This window comes from Sinocyclocheilus grahami, unplaced genomic scaffold, assembly GCF_001515645.1.
Source record: "Sinocyclocheilus grahami isolate Dianchi unplaced genomic scaffold, SAMN03320097.WGS_v1.1 scaffold270.1, whole genome shotgun sequence".
In the NCBI taxonomy this organism is placed as follows: Eukaryota; Metazoa; Chordata; class Actinopteri; order Cypriniformes; family Cyprinidae; genus Sinocyclocheilus; species Sinocyclocheilus grahami.
The window spans coordinates 1936327-1956761 of NW_015505449.1; the positions used below are offsets into that span (position 1 = coordinate 1936327).

The following is a 20435-nucleotide window of genomic DNA, read 5'->3' on the forward strand; positions in this document are numbered from 1 at the left end:
AACCATTACTACATTTGAATGTGAATTTACTTCACGACCGTTAAAGTGTGTTCCATATAGTATGAATATGGGTAGTATTATGAATGAAATTCGTACGTACTACATCCGCCATGTGGTTACTGTCACATGACCTACCAACGTCAGTTGCGTCGCTTCCCTGCCATTCATAAATCCTCTCCCATGGCCTCATGGGATAGTAAAGTGTCTATCGAATGTGCACTTCAGAATCCGGGTGGAAGAAGTAGTCCTCCAGGTACTTTTCACATACCATTTTTCGAATACTATGAATTCGGACATACTACTCACCTCACATACTTGCTGCGTCCGAAAGATCTTAAAGGGGTCATATGATGCTATTTTAAAGATCATTATTTGGTGTAACATAATATGTTGACATGCTTTAATGTTCAAAAAAACACATTATTTTTCAAATACTGTACATTATTGTAGGTCCTCTATGCCCCGCCTCTCTCAAACACGTTGTTTTCAACAAAGCCCCCTCCTTTGACAAGCGCAGTCTGCTCTGATTGGCCAGCTGACCCAGTGCATTGTGATTGGCCGAACACCACAAGCATGCGTCGGAAATGTAACGCCCCTTACCATAATCGTAACTTCAGCTTTCAAAGTAAATATCAAGACAGTTAATAATGTCGTTAGTTTTACCATCAGTTCAAGCCCGAAAGGGCAACAGAGTCGTGTGACAGACACAGTGATGATGCAGTACACAAGCCGCGGTTAAGACAGCTGACGTGCTATGATTTCTGACAGACAGTTCACTCTCCTGTGATGTGACCCTGTTCCCCTCACACACACGATGCGTTACTCAGCGCTGCGCAAAACTCTGCATTTGAACAGTCAATAGCAAATACTTAAACTAATAACAAAACAGTAGCTGATTCAGAAGCGCCAGATTGTCATAGCAAATTCGGAATTGGGCGAAACTTTGTGCACAGCCAGCCTTGTACTCTTCTAGGTTCAAAAAACTGTCGTCTAGGTTTAAAAAACTGTCGTCCATAAAATGCGTTGCACAAATTCAAACATCTGGATGTTGTAAATAAATCTTAACCAATGATCTACTTCCGGAAGGCCAAATAAAGTGCTTTCGCACTGAAACACAGCGTCTCCCTGACATGCTGCATCAACATGACTGCTGTTCCTGAAACCACGCCTTCTTTCTTTGCGTGCACATTTGGGCGCATTATGCTAATATTTCCACATAGTGACGTAGATATGTTAGAATGCGCCATTTTAGGTGGGCGTGGCTGACTCTTAACTTTTATAAAGAATATCTCTTTGGATTTGAGACTTCAGTCTTTGCAACTTTACAGATCTTCTTTATGCACCAAGAGCTTGTAACACTCCAAAGAGAAAGGAAAAATTGAAATCGCATCAAATGACCCCTTTAAATGCTGCCTTCGGAGGACTCATTCCAAGGTAGAAAGGCATCAAGGCATGTCCGAATCCAAAGTTAGCTTCACTTCCTATCTAACGAGATACTTTCATTTGATCGATTTTTGAAGGCAGCAATGTATCCTTCGCTGCCTTTGATATCTCACAATCCTATGTGTTCCATTCCGTGATGGTTGAACTAAAAAATAAAGATGGCGTCTAAAAGTTGCGTTTGGTGGTCAGTTTGTGTGACATATTTCTGACTAACCTTTTGCACTTTTGATGTTAGTTCTAGTGAGAAATCAATATTATAGTAATTAAATATTCATTTAGTTATCCGATCGCGGATGATTTAGTTTCGAAACGAAATGCAAAAGGCCTGTTTGGCCATATTTTGGATTTTGAAAAGCCTGTTGACTTTTGCCGTTTATCTGATTTTGGAAGTTTTCTTAAACATTCGTTTCTTATTTAATTGGTTCCACATTGTTTGATGATTTTTTTACTTTATTTAAACTTTGTGTAATTTATTTATTTTATTTGACATCAAGGTGTATGCCGTGCCTCCTAGCTTTCTTACTCGTTTTGCTAATAAACATTCTACGTTTCTTATTTATTTGGTTATATATTATACATGTTTACTTATTTCCAGTTTTGTATACCTATTTAAACTTTATGCAAGTTATTTTATATTAGGCATAGCCTGCCCTATAGCATGGTGTATTTTTATTTGTTTTGTTAATAAAAGTTCTATGTTTTATATATACGCTAAAGTGAGTTTGACGTTGTATTTTGTTGTTGCATTCAAGCAATTGATGCCGAATTGCCGCTAATTCGAAAGTGAAAGTAAAATGTGCACGCCGCTTTTAAGCTATTTAAAAGCGGAGTAAAAGAGGGAAAATTCAACCGAACTAAAAACGAACAATTGCTTTACTCCGAATTGCCACTATTTGAAAGTGAAAGTAAAATGCCCACACCGCTTTTACAAGCTATTTAAAAGCGAAGGAAAGCCAGGAAAAGAGGGAACGCTCCCGATTAACCGGTGGGAAAATTTCCTCACCGTCACAACCCTAGTCTGCTCCCGATTAACCGGTGGGAAAATTTCCTCACCGTCACAACCCTAGTCTGCGTAACAAAACCAGCCCAACTGCCACTCAAAACTAGTCCAAGCAAATTGGCGTTCCAAGTCACGTTCTGGTCCTCGCTGCAGAACGTGACTTGGAATCCAGGGGGCGTGGTTGGATCCAGATCCAACTCCTCCCACCTTACATATACCTAAACCTACTAATATCCACCCCCTAGATGTGGATCCAACCACGCCCCCTGGATCTTGTGTTCTGCAGTAAGGGGCTACTGCGTTCCTGGGTGGCGGCAATCTCACAGCACCCTCTGTTGGTGAAAATAGTCACTACACATTTGCTCTGGTAACAGGCAGTGTAGGTCGTTTTTTGCAATATATTGTTATGCACGTGTTGTAAAACGGGGAGATTTCCGAAGACAGGAAACTAAAAGCCTCCTGGTTACCCTAGATTGGAAGCTCTTTGACCGCTTCTGGCATGTGGAAATGCACGGCTCGCTTTGGTTAAATTGGCCCCAGGTGTACCGATGAGCTCGCGGCATGCTGGACTACAAGAACCGTCCGCTGTGCTGAACCAGGTACTTTCATTGCGGTTGGATTTTCTCACATGCATATATTAGATCTGAATATTAATAATGGATATCAATAATGAATAGATTGTTTAAAAATTCAGCAATTTATAATTAGTTGCCATTTAGACACTTCATACTGGGCGATTGTAAATGCATTTATAGCTGGGACAGTTCTGCCCTGAAGTGTCTCGCTCAATTACTTGATCGTCGGGCCTCGACAGATTGCATTTCCCTGAATCCCTCTTCTCTAATTGTTTCCTGTCTGCCAGTGTCCAATCCTGTTAAAGGTAAAAATCCCATAAAATCTTTTCAAAAGGAGCCAGTGTTAGCCGGGGTTGCTGTAACCTGTAAGATACACTACTGTTCAAAGATTTTTTTTAAATGTCTCTTATGCTCACTAAGGCTACATTTATTTGATCAAAAAATACATTAAAAACAGTACAAATACGAAATATTATAGCAATTTAAAATAGACATTTGAATGCATTTTTAAATATATTTTGTTCTGAATTTTCAGCATCATTCCTCCAGTCTTCAGTGTCACATGATCCTTCAGGTAATTAGTAACTTACAATGTTTTTATTAAATTTATGTTAAATACAAATCCAGTCATATTCAAAATATTCTATGACATGACACCCATATCTACAAGTTAAAAGATGGGTTTTATGCATAGGCTAGTTAATAGATTACACTAATAATTTCCCCATAGCCCATTATAGATAAACTAACATGATTTATAAAGGTGCAAAATGCATTTACTTATATTTGAGAATCGTGATATTTTATGATATAGTTAACAAGTTTGGGGAAATTTCGAATAAAAAAGGAACTAAATTTCAACTGAGGGGGGCCTTTAATCGGTTCGTGCCCAGGGCAGCACTGTGTCATAATCCATCCCTGCATGCACAACGGCCACACTTCTCAAACAATAAGCGCTGTCGTGTTGATGCTGTCATGCTAATTAATGTATTTATTAAGGGGAAATTAGATTAATTCACTCTTATTGTGAAGCCATTAACCTGTAGCCCATAGAGACAGATGCCAGAATCAATGCTGCGATTCTCACTAGATTTATGCATCCATAATTACAATATATTGTCAAGCTGTTACATTTATTTGGTTTGTAAATAGATGTTTGAAACTTGCAGCACATTCCTGATTATATCTCTCACTAGAATGGTATTCCAGGACTGTTAACACCCGTGAAATTTGGCATGGAGGGGCACAGCTGCAAACATCTGTCCTGTCCATCAAGACTTCACACATTCTGATTGGCTGGAATGCATGTCAATTAAAATGTATTAGCCAATCAGAGGTGCAGGAACAGTATGGTCAGGTTAAGATTCTTAGGACTACAAACTTTCTCCGTTATGCACCGCCACATCTCTGACATCCACATGTGCTGTGCTGAGATTTAAAGAAAGCAGATATTGCTGTATTGGTGTGAGTAGAAACCTTTCCTCTTGAAAATTTGTAAAAATTAAGTATTTTTGCAATTTTTGTCTGTTTGGTAATCTTTTTGACATTTTGGTTTGTTATTTAGGAAACCTCTGGAATGTCAAATGTTTTTTGTATTATATTACTTTAATTTTAGCTCTAAGTTAAATCATGTTTTTTTGCTGATTGAAAACCCATTGATTTGTTAAAAAAAATACACACACACACACACACACAGACACACACGGAAACGGCTAGTAACACATTGAATTAATTGTGAAATTGAAGTAGAAAGACTGAAATAGTATTTTCTACTCCAGTAATCTTTTTTTTGGATAAAAAGTATTTACAACTTCGAAAAAAAATTACAGTGTATATAAAAAATACAGCAAAATCCACTTGGTGAAATTTAAATTGAAAGAAATTAATGCTTTTATTCAGGATGCATTAAACGGATCAAAAGTGACAGTAAAGACATTTATAATGTTACGAAAGGTATTTCAAATAAATGCTATTCTTTTGAACTTTCTATTTGTCAAATAATTCTGAAATGATATTTTTCACAAAAATATAAAGGAGCACCACTATATTCAACACTGATACTAATAAGAAATATTTCTATTACTGAAATGTGTTTATATGTATATGTTTATTAGGGCATGCTAAAGCAATATTAAAAGTATTCAAATTGAAAACTAGAAAATATAAATGATGAAATCTTACCAGCTGAAAATAAACAGACATGCAAATATTTATTCATACGACAACATGAGTGAAGAGCTAAATTGAGAAATCAACATGAATTTGAGGTTGTCTTCTTTTGCTTCAGCCACAGCAGCAGTCGAGCTGACATGATCATGTTATCAGCATGATCTGAGAATGTTTCAGCCTTGCATGTGTTTCCTTTCACTACTTTGGAGACACTCACTCACACACACACATCCTAATTTTCCCTAGATGCTCTTTTGCCTTCCCATCACAGAGGTTTCAATACCCTTGCAAAACTGCTACTTCTGCAATACGGGCAATTACAGAATGTTTTCTCCCTCCATCCCTCCCTCACACACACACACACACACACACACACACACACACACTGATCCGTCTGTCTCTGTCTCCTGCAGGCGCGGACTCCACGCAGCGCTGCGGGGCTGCAGCAGCAGTCTCTGGGTGAGCAGGTAGGAGGGCGAATGTGTTATGCGTCTGCGGAGAGTTTGGAAAGCATGGCCGATGCCGAGCTGCCGCTGGGCTTCAGTCGCTCTAACATCCTCAGACAGAGTCTTCCACTGGCACGATCACCCAGCCAGGCTAAACTGAGAGCACCAGGTATGACACATCTACACTTTTGTGGCATTTTATTGCCACTTTTAATGTTAGTCAAGCTTTCATTCACCATTTAATCATTTAGACCATTTTGGCACTCTCTATCTGACCTGGCTTTGTTGCTTGTGAGCCTTTTATACTTCTGCTGTATATATAAATAACCTCTGTTTTTATTGGCTAACCTCCATATTGAGCGTAGTTTACAATCCTCAGGAAGGATCATGATGCTAAATACTGAAGCTAGGTTGGTATGTTCGATGGTATTAGAGTTATTAATTTATATAGATTGAATTAGATTGATTGAGTTTATATATATTTATAAAATGTATCCAGTTATTGCTAAAAGTTGCTCTGCCATTTACCAAACTGAATGGTTTAAAACCTAGAAATTTTGTCTGCTAAGTTGAATTGAAATTAAATACTTCCTATTTATTCTACATTCATAATTTACTACTAAAAGTTTGGGGTTGGTAAGAATTAAGAAGTCATTTACGCTCGCCATGACTGCATTTATATGATCAAAAATACAGTAGAAACAGTAATATTGTGAAATATTTTTATTTAAAATAAGTTTTCTATTTGAATATTTAAAAAAATATATAATTTATTTCAGTGATCAAATTTTCAGTGTCTTCAGTGTCACATGATCTTTCAGAAATCATTCTAATATGCTGATTTGCTGCTCAAGAAACATTTCTGATTATTATCAATGTTGAAAACTGATTTCTGCTTAATATTTTTGCGGAAACCGTGATTTTAGGATTCTTTGATGAATAGAAATATTTCAAAAGAACAACATTTATTTGAAAAAGAAAAATAGTTTGAAAAATTATTAATTTTCATACTGTCACTTTTGATCAATTTAATGCATCTTTACTGAATAAAATTATTAATATATATATATATATACAGTCGTGGTCAGAATTATTGGCACCCTTGGTAAATATGATCAAAGAAGGCTGTGAAAATGAATCTCTTATTTGTTAATCATTTTGATCTTTTGTTTTTTTAAATCACATAAATCTAACCTTTCATTGGAGAGTAAGAATTTAAAATGGGGGGAAATATCATTATGACATAAATGTTTTTCTCTAATACACATTGGACACAATTAACGGCACCCTTTTATTCAATGCTTTTTGAAACTCCATTTGGCATAATAACAGCTTCGTTATTATGAAGGCGTTTTCTCCTATAATGCCTGATGAGGTTAGAGAGCACCTGACGAGAGATCAGAAACCATTCCTTCATCCAGAATCTCTCCAGACCCTTCAGATTCCCAGCTCCATGATGGTGCTTCTCCTCTTCAGTTCACCACACTCGTTTTCTATAGGGTTCAGGTCAGAGGACTGGAATAGTCATAGCAGAAGCTTGGTTTTGTGCTCAGTGACCCATTTTTGTGTTGTTTTTAAGATTTGTTTTTGGATTATTGTCCGGTTGGAAGATCCAAACATGGCCCATTATAAGATTTCTAACAGAGTCAGTCACTTTTTGATTTTTTATCTGTTGGTATTTGATAGAATCAAAGATTCCATGTATCTAAACAAGATGTCCAGGACCTCCAGCAGAAATATAGGCCCACAACATTAAAAATACAGCAGTATATTTCATTGTACACATGGGGTACTTTTTCTTTTCTTGATTTTTTTTTTCTTGAAACCCTCCCGAACAACATGTGGTGTAGGTGCTGTTTGATTTTTTTTTTTTAAGGTTTTCTGACCCCGAGACTCAACTATTTTCTGCAATTCTCCAGCTGTGATCCTTGGAGAGTCTTTAGCCACTCAAACTCTCCTCCTAACCGTGCATTAGGACGATATAGACACACATCCTCTTCCAGGCAGATTTGTAACATTTTCTGTTGTTTGGAAATTCTTAATTATTGTCCTGATGGTGGAAATGGGGATTTTCACTGCTCTAGCTCTTTTCTTAAAGTCACTTTCTTGTGAAGCTCAATTATCTTTTGCTGCACATCAGAAATATATTCTTTGGTTTTTCTCATTGTGATGGATGAGTAAGGGATTTTGGCCTTTGTTTCCCCTCCTATTTATATTCCTGTGAAACAGGAAGCCATGGCTGGATAATTTAATGTTCATAATCACCCTGGTATGCTCAAAATTGTAAATATGAATGGGAATATACTTCACAGATATTTTACTCATAACACTCTCTATCTGACCTGGCTTTGTTGCTTGTGAGCCTTTTATACTTCTGCTGTATATATAAATAACCTCTGTTTTTATTGGCTAACCTCCATATTGAGCGTAGTTTACAATCCTCAGGAAGGATCATGATGCTAAATACTGAAGCTAGGTTGGTATGTTCGATGGTATTAGAGTTATTAATTTATATAGATTGAATTAGATTGATTGAGTTTATATATATTTATAAAATGTATCCAGTTATTGCTAAAAGTTGCTCTGCCATTTACCAAACTGAATGGTTTAAAACCTAGAAATTTTGTCTGCTAAGTTGAATTGAAATTAAATACTTCCTATTTATTCTACATTCATAATTTACTACTAAAAGTTTGGGGTTGGTAAGAATTAAGAAGTCATTTACGCTCGCCATGACTGCATTTATATGATCAAAAATACAGTAGAAACAGTAATATTGTGAAATATTTTTATTTAAAATAAGTTTTCTATTTGAATATTTAAAAAAATATATAATTTATTTCAGTGATCAAATTTTCAGTGTCTTCAGTGTCACATGATCTTTCAGAAATCATTCTAATATGCTGATTTGCTGCTCAAGAAACATTTCTGATTATTATCAATGTTGAAAACTGATTTCTGCTTAATATTTTTGCGGAAACCGTGATTTTAGGATTCTTTGATGAATAGAAATATTTCAAAAGAACAACATTTATTTGAAAAAGAAAAATAGTTTGAAAAATTATTAATTTTCATACTGTCACTTTTGATCAATTTAATGCATCTTTACTGAATAAAATTATTAATATATATATATATATATACAGTCGTGGTCAGAATTATTGGCACCCTTGGTAAATATGATCAAAGAAGGCTGTGAAAATGAATCTCTGCATTGTTAATCATTTTGATCTTTTATAAAAAAAATTCACATACATCTAACCTTTCATTGGAGATTAGGAATTTAAAATGGGGGGAAATATCATTATGACATAAATGTTTTTCTCTAATACACATTGGACACAATTAACGGCACCCTTTTATTCAATGCTTTTTGAAACTCCATTTGGCATAATAACAGCTTCGTTATTATGAAGGCGTTTTCTCCTATAATGCCTGATGAGGTTAGAGAGCACCTGACGAGAGATCAGAAACCATTCCTTCATCCAGAATCTCTCCAGACCCTTCAGATTCCCAGCTCCATGATGGTGCTTCTCCTCTTCAGTTCACCACACTCGTTTTCTATAGGGTTCAGGTCAGAGGACTGGAATAGTCATAGCAGAAGCTTGGTTTTGTGCTCAGTGACCCATTTTTGTGTTGTTTTTGAGGTTTGTGTTTGGATTATTGTCCGGTTGGAAGATCCAAACATGGCCCATTATAAGATTTCTAACAGAGTCAGTCACTTTTTGATTTTTTATCTGTTGGTATTTGATAGAATCGAAGATGCGATGTATCTAGATATAGAAATATAGGCCCACAACATAACAGATACAGCAGTATATTTCATTGTACACATGGGGTACTTTTTCTTTTCTTGATTTTTTTTTTCTTGAAACCCTCCCGAACAACATGTGGTGTAGGTGCTGTTTGATTTTTTTTTTTTAAGGTTTTCTGACCCCGAGACTCAACTATTTTCTGCAATTCTCCAGCTGTGATCCTTGGAGAGTCTTTAGCCACTCAAACTCTCCTCCTAACCGTGCATTAGGACGATATAGACACACATCCTCTTCCAGGCAGATTTGTAACATTTTCTGTTGTTTGGAAATTCTTAATTATTGTCCTGATGGTGGAAATGGGGATTTTCACTGCTCTAGCTCTTTTCTTAGATTTTAGCAAATGGCTGCAATATAACAAAGAGTGAAAAATTTAAGGGGGTCTGAATACTTTCCGTACCCACTGTATATATATAAAATGGAAATTTGTCATACAATTGAAATGCATCTACAAATTGCTCAACAGTAGATTGTGGCGCTAGCAACATCAGTGTCATAGGTTCAATTCCCAGGGCATGCATGAACTGATAAAAATGTGCACTTTGAATGCAGTTTAAGTGAAGCATCTACAGAAATATAGATTTATTTCCCTGCATGAGTCAGTTTTGCAGCTTAATTTCAATAAAAATTCTGGGTGAATCAGGGAGGGAGTTTTTACACTCTTAGCAGTTGATTCTGGTTCACTAATTTGATTGGACAAGCAGCGTTCAGTATTTTGTATAGCTACAAGAGAATGTATCACTCCAATTTTTACCATTTTACTATTGTGTTGCATATCAAATATGAACTAAATCTTATTAACATTTGTTGTGTCTTTCTAGCGGTGTTGTTTTTGCAGTTCGGTGACGAGACGCGGCGGGTGCACATCACTCATGAGCTGACCAGCATGGAGACGCTTCACGCCCTCATCGTGCACATGTTCCCCCAGAAACTGACGATGGGCGCGTTGCGTTCGCCCGGCACAGCTCTCCTTATGAAGGATGAGGCACGCAACATCTTCTACGAGCTGGAGGATCCTCGTGACATCCACGACCGATGTCTCATCAAGATTTACTGCAGAGAGACTCCGATACGAGACACTCACTACAATACTCAACACACAGCTCACCACGTTCACCACACACACATCGCCAACGGAGACCTGCGGGTGAGGCAACACATCTGGTTAAAACTGGTAGCTGTGTAACATATTATGTCAAATAAAACATTCCAATGTGATGTTTAATGATCCCATCATGTAGATGATAATGATGAAGAACTAAAATCTATATTGTATGTATAAATGACAGAGAAAACATGCAATGGCACAGTTCTGTTCTGATACTATGAATTGTTTTTGTCATATGTCATATCTCCCAACTTCTTCCTCTCTCCCGTTCTGTCTCTCTCTTTCTGTCTGACTCCTCCAGAGAGAGCTGGTGTACACCTCGAGGGAATCGTCTCCCACGCGGCGTTTAAACACACTCCCGTCTTCCTCTCCTCCCTCTGGATCTCCATCACGCTCGCAATCACGTCTTTCTTACACAGGTGTGCGTCCTTCCTCTTACGCGGGTCCCCATCCGTCGCCTCAGCTCCACCCCTATCAGCAACACCACGCCCACCCCGGAGGCCACGCCCCCCAGCAGGCCGGCCACACCCACCCTGCATTTTGCCCCTCCCCAAGTGCCATTCTAGAACGGCGTGATGTGAAACCAGACGAGGAAATTACATCGTCCTCGAAAAGCGTGGTGTTGCTAAAAAACGAAGCGATATACGCAGACCCATACGCGCTCGTCCAGGATCCTCGGCTCAGCGTTGCTTCACCGCAAGCTCTGGCGTACCGCCGCGGATCTGTGCGCTCTATTGGTGGCTACCCTGCCGCAGCATTGCAATGTGAGCTCGAGGGCGCCCTCTACAGGCCCGGCGGTCCCATATACGCAGATCCATATGCTACGATGGGTTTCCGCACCTTACCTCCAGCCTCGCCTCAAAAACTGTCTGATGGCAGGGATCCGTATGGCAGCCACCCGGCACGAGGGTCCCCTGGGAGACATGGGTTTCGTAAAGATGGCACTGTGTACATAGAGAGTCCAAAGAATCGTCCAGGAGGACCACCTCTGGAGCAGATATGTATGCTCGGGGGCCCCGGAGGAGACGGAGGGCCCTTACCAGTGTACGGCTCAACATTACCTGGTAATGAAGAGACCAGGTGAGAGTCAGTTCTGCTTAGGTTTTCTCTCCTTAAAGGGATAGTTCACCCAAAAATGAAAATTCTGTCATCATTTACTCATGTTATTCCAAACCTGTATGAGTTTCTTTCTTCTATTGAGCACAAAAGAAAATATTTTAAAGAATGTTGGTAACCAAACAGTTGACGGTAGCCATTGACTTTTGACTATGGAAGCTATGACAGCTGTCTACTGTTTGGTTATTCACATTCTTCAAAATATCTTCTTTTGTGAAGAAGATTGAAACTTATACAGATTTGGAACAACTTGTGGGTTGAAAATGCGAAAGATTTGCGAACAAATGCAGTTTTTCTCAGAGGACCTCAAACATTTTGCAAGAGATCGCAAAAGCATTGAAATATAGTTTTTCTTCTCACTTATTTCAATCACATAAGATATTTGGGGGGGAACACAAAAGTTTCTGGAGCACGCGCACAAGCATTGAAATATAGTTTTTCTGCCCTGCACCTCATATAATTTCTATCACAGAAGATTTGTGAGAGAATATAGGTTTTCTCAGGGGAACTCAAAAGTTTTATGAGAGAACTTAAAAAATGTTGTGAATGAAGGCAAATTATATTCTATTATAATTATTATATTACATTATTTAATATTGATATACATTCTACTTGTTTATTATAATTTATATTTATTATTATAAATATATATGATTTTATTTGATTTATTTTTAATTATGTTGTATTATTATGAATTATAATCTATAATTAATATGACATTATTATTTTAAATATGTATTTGTAATCATTTATAATGATTAAATTTGACGTTTTATTATTATTTATAATAATATGTATTTGTATATATTATATTTTATTTAGTATTATAAAGTTTAATAGTTTATATTAAAAAATATTTTTTTGGATGAACTGAAGTTTTGCGAGAGAATTTTGTTTGTATGCTTTTAATGGTATTTTGTATTTTTAGAGAGCGCATGGAGGCCATGGAGAAGCAGATAGCCAGTTTAACCGGATTAGTTCAGAGCGTTTTGACCCGAGGACCAGACAGCCCGTAAGAAATCTGGACTTCGGTCCAATACTACTGAATATCACTATTAAACCTGAAACTTTTGAATGACTTTTGGAGCTGTCAACATTCATTTGAATGGTATTTTTAATAATGCACGTCCATGTAGCTTATATTAGCATGTAAATGGAGTTTGTCCTCCAAGCCTCCTGTGTTTGTCTTGCAGTGAGAAAGCAGAAACAGCAAGCGACTGCTCTGCAACGGACAGTGAGTACCATACTGTTTGAGTGCGTGTCCGTATATTTTAAACATTTGTGGGAAACATTGTTAAAAACTATTTTATATTTAAAAATTGTATTTGTTATTTTAATATATATTTATTAAATTTGACATTATTATTATTTTATAATTTGTATTTCTATTTATTTATTTATTATAATTTATTGTGCACTAGTATGTATTTTTTGGGGACAGTTAACTGGTGATATTTTATATTTCAGCTGGAAGGTTTAGAAAACAAAAAGGTATATTACTCTATGTCTGGTTGTCTGTCACTTTCTTGGTTTCCCCTACGTGTGTTGCATTACAGATCGTGTTGCATTGCGATTTGTGCGTTGCAATTTTGCGTCAGGAGTGTGTATAAAATGTTTGCATTGCGGGATCTCAGATCCTGGAGTTTGGAAACCGTATATACAGTGTCTGTAAAAAGTATTCACCTCCTTTGACTTTTACATTTAATTAATTTAATACATATTTTAAGATTGCAGAGCACTTTGTGTTGACAAACGGCAAAATTGTGAGTTAAATACTTAATGATTCATGTAGCACAAAAAGTCCAATGAGGTGTATGCTTTTATTTGCACTGGATATATATATATGTCTGTCCTATGGATTCTCCCCGAGTTGTATGGAAATTCCCACTAACACTTGAATGTCAGTGTACTAGAATGTTTTGTCTTCCTTTTCCAGTTCCTAAAAGGACCTAGGACATCAAAGTCTGTTTCTGAGATTATGTAACAGTTTTAATGTATATGCAAACAAGGGTCTGAATTTGATTATATGTTGCATGAATATACAACGTTCTGTTTGGGCTGGACGATATGGCCTAAATTTATATCACGATATATTTCTTAATTTCGGTCGATACGATATAATTCCGATATCGATATGAACACTATTAAAAAAGCCTCATAAAAACGGCCAAGAACGGCCACAACAGATGTCTGTACCTACAAACGTATGAAAAATTAATTTGCCAACTCTAATTTGAAACCTACTCCTATAAAACTATATAATATTTTAGGAAAAAATGGCGCAAATAAATACATGTTCAGCTTTTATTGGTATTTAGCCTTCATACAAACAAGAAATGTGAAATCACTGTCAAATAAATCTCAGACTCTCCTTATTAATATTAATATTAATATTTTTTTTACTTCAAACTATAGGCTAACATACCAGTCAAAAGTTTTTGAACAGTAAGATTTTTTATGTTTTTTAAAGAATTCTCTTCTGCTCACCAATCCTGCATTTATTTGATCCAAAATACAGCAAAAACGGTAACATTTTGAAATATTTTTACTATTTAAAATAACTGCTTTCTATGTGAATATATTGTAAAATGTAATTTATTCCTGTGATCAAAGCTGAATTTTCAGCATCATTACTCCAGTCTTCAGTGTCATATGATCTTCAGAAATCATTCTAATATTCTGATTTGCTGATCAAAAAACATTTATTATGATGTTGAAAACAGTGGTGTAGATTTTTTTTCCCGGTTTCTTTGATGAATAGAAAGTTCAGAAGAACAGCATTTATCTCAAATAGAAATCCTTTGTAACATTATAAATGTCTTTATCACTTTTGATCAATTTAAAATATCCTTGCTAAATGAAAGTAATAATTTCTAATATAAATTTTAAAAAGAGCTTTTGAATGGTATAGTGTATAATGTTACAAAAGCTTTTTATTTCAGATAAATGCTGATCTTTGGATCTTTCTGTAGATGTACTGAGTTGTGTTGGGCTTGTTTTTGGATGTGACTCATAATGTACAAATCAAGACAAAGAATCAGATGCCTTTTGTTGTTCTTTTGTGGTTAATATGGAAATTAGGCATTTACAAAAAAATTTTAATAGATTTAGACATTTAAAGCAGAATGACTAACAGGCTTATGGATAATCAGATTTCACTATTACACATTTTAAATGAAATTGCATGTGTTTTTATGTAAGTTCAATGTATTATGTATGACGTTTGCTCCTGTGGATTGGTAGTGTCATCGCCATCTGCTCCTCTGGCCCTGATGCCGCCTCCGCCCACTGCAGCCTCTCAGCCAATAGCAATGTCCCGTTCACAAATGCTGCTGCACCTGACGGACCTGCAGCAGCACACAGCTGAACTGCGCAAACAGCTGACACAGCTGCGCCAGTTACAGGTGTGTGTGTGTTTTGTGCGTTTGTAAGTCTCATGTAAGTTCTAAAAACTGCTGTGTATTTAGATAGATAGATTTTTATTTTTCATTTATGATGTATATCAACTCTGACATTATATTGTATTTTTATTCATTGCAATTATGTATAAATTAATTATTTTTTATTTGAAATTTATAATGAATTAATATTAAATATATTTATTATTTAATATTTTTATTTATTTGAATTATTAATGTATTATAATTTATAATATGACTTTATTATTATTATTATTATTATTATTATTAATATATTACATTTAAATATCTATTTTAATATATTTAATTTACTCTGACTTTATATTATATTATATTTATTCATTTTAATTGTGTGTGTGTGTGTGTGTGTGTATATAATTTATAATAATTTAATCTATATGGAAATATTTATTGATTTTAATATTTTTTTATTTAATTATATTGATTTTAATTATGTATTATTATTTATAATATGACATAATAATAATAATGTCATATATATATATATATACATACACATATATAATTTATAATGAATAAATATGACATTATTAATTATTATTATTTTATAATAATATGTATTTTTATATAATATTTTATTTAATTATTATAATTTATTGTGCACTAGTGTGTATTATTTTGGGGACGGTTAACTGGTGATATTTTATATTTCAGCTGGACGGTTTAGAAAGCAAATAAATTATATTACTTTTTTTTTGCTGTGTATTTAATCTTGTGCACAGGTGGGAATGAAATTTTGCATAATATTGCTAGATGAATAGCAAAACTTCTAATTTGTGACATATTCATTGGGGTAAAATGATTATAAATAATGCCTTAAAGAAATTCATTTTATTCACACAAAGCTCTGAAATGGCTTCAGAAGACTAGGGAATTAGCACATAAATAATACATTTTTATGTTTTTTTGGAGCTTGACAGGCAATTGCATGGGAAATGTGTACTGTATGAAGAGCGTAATAAAATTTTAATGTATCTAATCTTTGGGTTTATATTTAACAATATTTTATTCATATATACAGGTTTGTATATCTGTGTGTTTTACAGTTGCAGAATCAGGACTCCGTTCAAGCGTTACTGAGGCAGACGGAGTCTGATTTGGGGATGTGTCTGATCGAGGCGTCTCGCACACAAGAAGATCCATTACAGCGGCAGCGTCTTCTTGTTGAAGAAGAGAGGCTACGCTACCTTAATGAAGAAGAACTTATTATACAACAACTACAGTGAGCCAAAGCATCTGCAACCTCTAAATGAGAACATATACTGAAAAACAATGCTGCATACGATTTGTGTTGGGTGTGATGTGTTCCTTTGTGTTTCCAGTGATCTCGAGCGCTCGGTGGAGGAAATGAGGATGGGGGTGGGACTTAACCATCACCTGGTGACAGAACAGGAAATAGAACAGAAGATTCTGGAGCTCAGGAGACTGGGAGAGACTGTCACTGACCTCAAGAGTGAGTGACCAATGAAGAAGAGCAATTTGCACACAGTATACCGTTCATGCTACCGACCATTAATGATTATTTTAATTATATATAATACATTTTGTTTGTTTACACAAAATTTGTAATATACAATTGTAATGAACAACTAGTCTGCAACTAGTCATCATTCGAGCCATTCATTAGGGGTTCGGATTGCACTAGGTGAGCTATATAGTTTTTGATTCACTGAAAAGAACCTGACTCATAGTTCGTTAAAAAGACTGTACTGATTGCTCTGTATGTTTTTGATTCACTTTAAAGGACCGGCTCATACTAGTCATTCGTTCAAGAGTCAGACTACACTGGTGGTCCTGTACTGTATGTTTTTGATTCACTAAAAAGTACTTACTCATAAGAGTCATTCATTCGGGAATCAGACTTCACTGATCGTGCTGTATGTTTTTTTTTGATTCACTAAAAAAAAACTGGTTCATAAAAGTCATTCATTCGGGAATCGGTTTAAGCGTGTTGTGCTGTATGTTTTTGATTCACTAAAAAGAACCGACTCACAAGAGCCATTTCTTGTTTAAAGAGTCAGACTACACTGACTGTGCTATATATTTTTGATTTACTAAACGGAACCGACTCATAAGAGTCATTTGTTCGGGAGTCGGATTACACTGGTTGAGCTGAATGGTTTTGATTCACTAAAAAGATCCATATCTTTAGAATGATTAGTTCATGAATCGCAATATACTGGTTGCGCAATATATTTTTGATTCATTAAAAAGATCTGACTCATGAGAGTCATTCATTCAGGTTGGTTGCGCTATATAATTTTAGATCATAAGAGTCATTCGTTCTGTAATCAGACTACATTTGTCTTGGTCTTGCTCTGTACACAGTAGCGGTGTGGAAATCTATACAGTCCAATTATAGGCTAATTCTATGTACTATGTTCTACATTTTATGTGTTTAGATCAGTTCCCCAACTTACAAAGTAAGATGCGTGTGGTGTTGAGGGTGGAGGTGGAAGCCGTCAAGTTTCTGAAAGAGGAACCGCTCAGACTGGAGGCCCTGTTGAAGCGCTGCAGAAACATCACCAGTACACTCGCTCTACTACGAAGGTAACGCGCACACAAACACAAACATTCACTTCTGTTCAGATATGTTCTCTAGTGCCATGCCTAAAGAATTCCTCAGTGTGTGTTTGTGTACAGGCAGGCATCAGAAGGTGTGTGGAGGACACCCGATGACTTCAGTAGTTCAGTTTCCAGTGCAAGTGACGCTGACTTCAGCAGGAGCTCTGATCTAGATATTCTCACCAGCCCTTCTCTAAATCTGCCCGACCTAGGAGGCACCTTATCAGGCACTGCCACTCTTTCTGCCTCCCTGGGCACTAATACCACACATCCTGGCCTAACGAGTGCTTCTAGTATAGGTAAACACCAGTTTTACAGTCTCTTTGAGGTTTTGATTTATTTAAGGAGTAGTTGATTTTTTTTTTTACTCTCCTTCAGGCCATCCAAGATGTAGATTCTGTTCATTGGAACAGATTTGGAGGAATTTATCATTATATCACTTGCTCACCTCTGCAGTGAATGGGTGCCGTCAGAATGAGAGTCCAAACAGCTGATAAAAACATCACAATAATCCACACCACTCCAGTCCATCAGATAATGTATTTGTGAGAAAGAAATTAAGACCACTGCTTCCAGCTAAAATCTGAGCCCTCTATCCATAATATGGCTTTCTCCAATGAAAAAGTCATCTGGTCTGAATCAGGAGAGAAATGTGCACAGATCAAGCATCATTTACAAGTCAAAACAGCCCAAAACAGCTCTAAACAATTATTTTGGTGGTTTTTGATGTGAGACACAACAGGGGATGGACTTTTTCACCAGAGGAAGCGTTATTATGGACTCGTATTTTTGGCCAGTTTTAAAAGCCTTAATGATACATTTGATTCTTACAAACACACAAGTTTTCAGTTTACAAGATGTTCATTGATGGACTGGAGTGGTGTGGATTACTTGTGGATTATTGTGATGTTTTTATCAGCTGTTTGGACTCTCATTCTGATCTTTAACTGATATATTTAGAGAACAAGCTTTGGGAACATTTATTGGTTAATGCTTGCTGGATAATTTGTTATTTAAATGATTGACTGATTCATTGATTGATTGACTGATTTTAGGATGTACCACTAGTCTGTCTAACGTGCTCGGCTCTGCCATTGGTGCCAGTATGAGCAGCGGTGGTATTCCTGGCAGCACTACACTGGGTAACTGGCTGGCAGGGGCCGGGGCGACAGATCCCATCATGCCTGAACTGGATGGCACGGTAAAGACCAGCGGCCTAGAAGATCTGCCCGCACGCAGAGAATCTGACAAAGGAGTGTCTGTGGAGGTCCGACTGGTAATGAACACACTACTAACTAAATTGACTTCTCTTTCTGTTTTTTTAAGCGTTTTGCTGCTTTAGTTTCAACAGTCATGGATATGTCGAAATAATAAAATGGTGATTTCCAAACCTGAAAGTTTTAAAAGTACTATAAATATAATCAAATAAATTTGACTTTTTCTTGTACATTAATATTACAATTGTAACATTTTAAAAGTTTTGAATCATTTTGCTAACTTCAGCCTTTTACTCTCTCCAAACTGTAAACACATGCATCACACCCCTGTGTAAGATTTATTTAAAGCTTGGGAACCTCTGTGCGATAACGCACGTGGGTGTGTGTCTTTAGGCTGCAGAGCGAGACTGGGAGGAAAAGAGAGCCAGTTTAACTCAGTTCAGCGCTCAAGACATCAATCGTCTGTTGGAGGAAACTCAAGCTGAGCTGATGAAGGCCATTCCAGATCTGGACTTTGCTGCCAAGCAGATCACCAAACCGGCCGTACCGCCAAAACCGCAGCTGTCCTCCCTCCCAGCGCCCGGTTCAGCCTCCTCCACTCCTACCTTAACACCTGAACATCAGCCCAGCAAAACCCCACCAAAACCACCCAGCAAAGACGGCATCCCACGCAGGGGATCAGGTGAGATAATATAATTACTACAGCAAGAACTATAGCAACTGCCTTATGATTTTGGCTATGTTTCATTATGATCTGACTGATCAATAGACAGATTAACAGTTTATTGATCGATTGATTTGATTGATTGATCAGGGGAGTTGACTGTGCCACGGTATCGCACAGAGAAGCTGTCCAAGTCTCCGCCCCCTCCTCCTCCACGACGAAGTTTCCCATCAGGTCTTGGGCTCACGACCAACAGCAGTGGAGAAGTTATCACCATAAACAAGAGTGTGAAGGTAAACAATTTTCAAAAGTTAAATCTTTTAAACATTAGGTGGCACTGTCTTTAAATTTTTCAGGCATGTTAAGGGCATGTTGTCAATTATGTGTACCAAATTATGTTGCGATATATTAAAGCATTTAAAAAATATTACAGGTTGCGACAAATTTCAAAATTGCTGACAGGCAACATTCATCCGATCCTGGCAAAATTAGTATCAACGAATTCAGCATGACTCAAGAAATCTGTAGACACAAAGCTAATGATTTTCTGACATTTCAAAAATTTTGAACAAAAATAGCTATTTTTTTGTATCTCATGACCTGTAGGTGGCACTGTTCCCAAATTTGGCATGTACCCTCAGATCATGGTGCTAATGACGTGTGCCAAGTTTTGTTTCGATAGATCAAAGTTTTGCCAAGATATAACATCTATTCTACTTTATATATATGCTAATTTAGGGTCAAAATCATTAGATTCACATCAACATAACTTTTGAATACTGATCTCATAACCTGAAGGTGGCGCTGTTCCCAAATTGGACAAGTACACTTAGATCATGGTGCTGATGAAGTGTGCCAAGTTGTGTTTTGATAGATCAAA

The 20435-nt window shown here is 36.5% G+C and overlaps 1 protein-coding gene across 2 annotated transcripts in view; it reads left to right on the forward strand.

Moving 5' to 3' along the window:
• LOC107599697 (SRC kinase signaling inhibitor 1-like) overlaps positions 1-20435 on the forward strand; it is a 50104-nt gene that overhangs the window by 24317 nt on the left and 5352 nt on the right. For both annotated transcript variants that reach the window (XM_016291379.1, XM_016291380.1), the window contains exons 4-17: positions 5601-5802; positions 10267-10592; positions 10855-11633; positions 12598-12681; positions 12863-12903; positions 13137-13160; positions 14913-15073; positions 16156-16331; positions 16432-16562; positions 17512-17659; positions 17753-17973; positions 18730-18950; positions 19285-19573; positions 19706-19848. In XM_016291379.1, the coding sequence (XP_016146865.1) occupies positions 5601-5802; positions 10267-10592; positions 10855-11633; positions 12598-12681; positions 12863-12903; positions 13137-13160; positions 14913-15073; positions 16156-16331; positions 16432-16562; positions 17512-17659; positions 17753-17973; positions 18730-18950; positions 19285-19573; positions 19706-19848 (2946 nt within the window). The remainder of the gene's footprint in view (positions 1-5600; positions 5803-10266; positions 10593-10854; positions 11634-12597; positions 12682-12862; positions 12904-13136; positions 13161-14912; positions 15074-16155; positions 16332-16431; positions 16563-17511; positions 17660-17752; positions 17974-18729; positions 18951-19284; positions 19574-19705; positions 19849-20435) is intronic.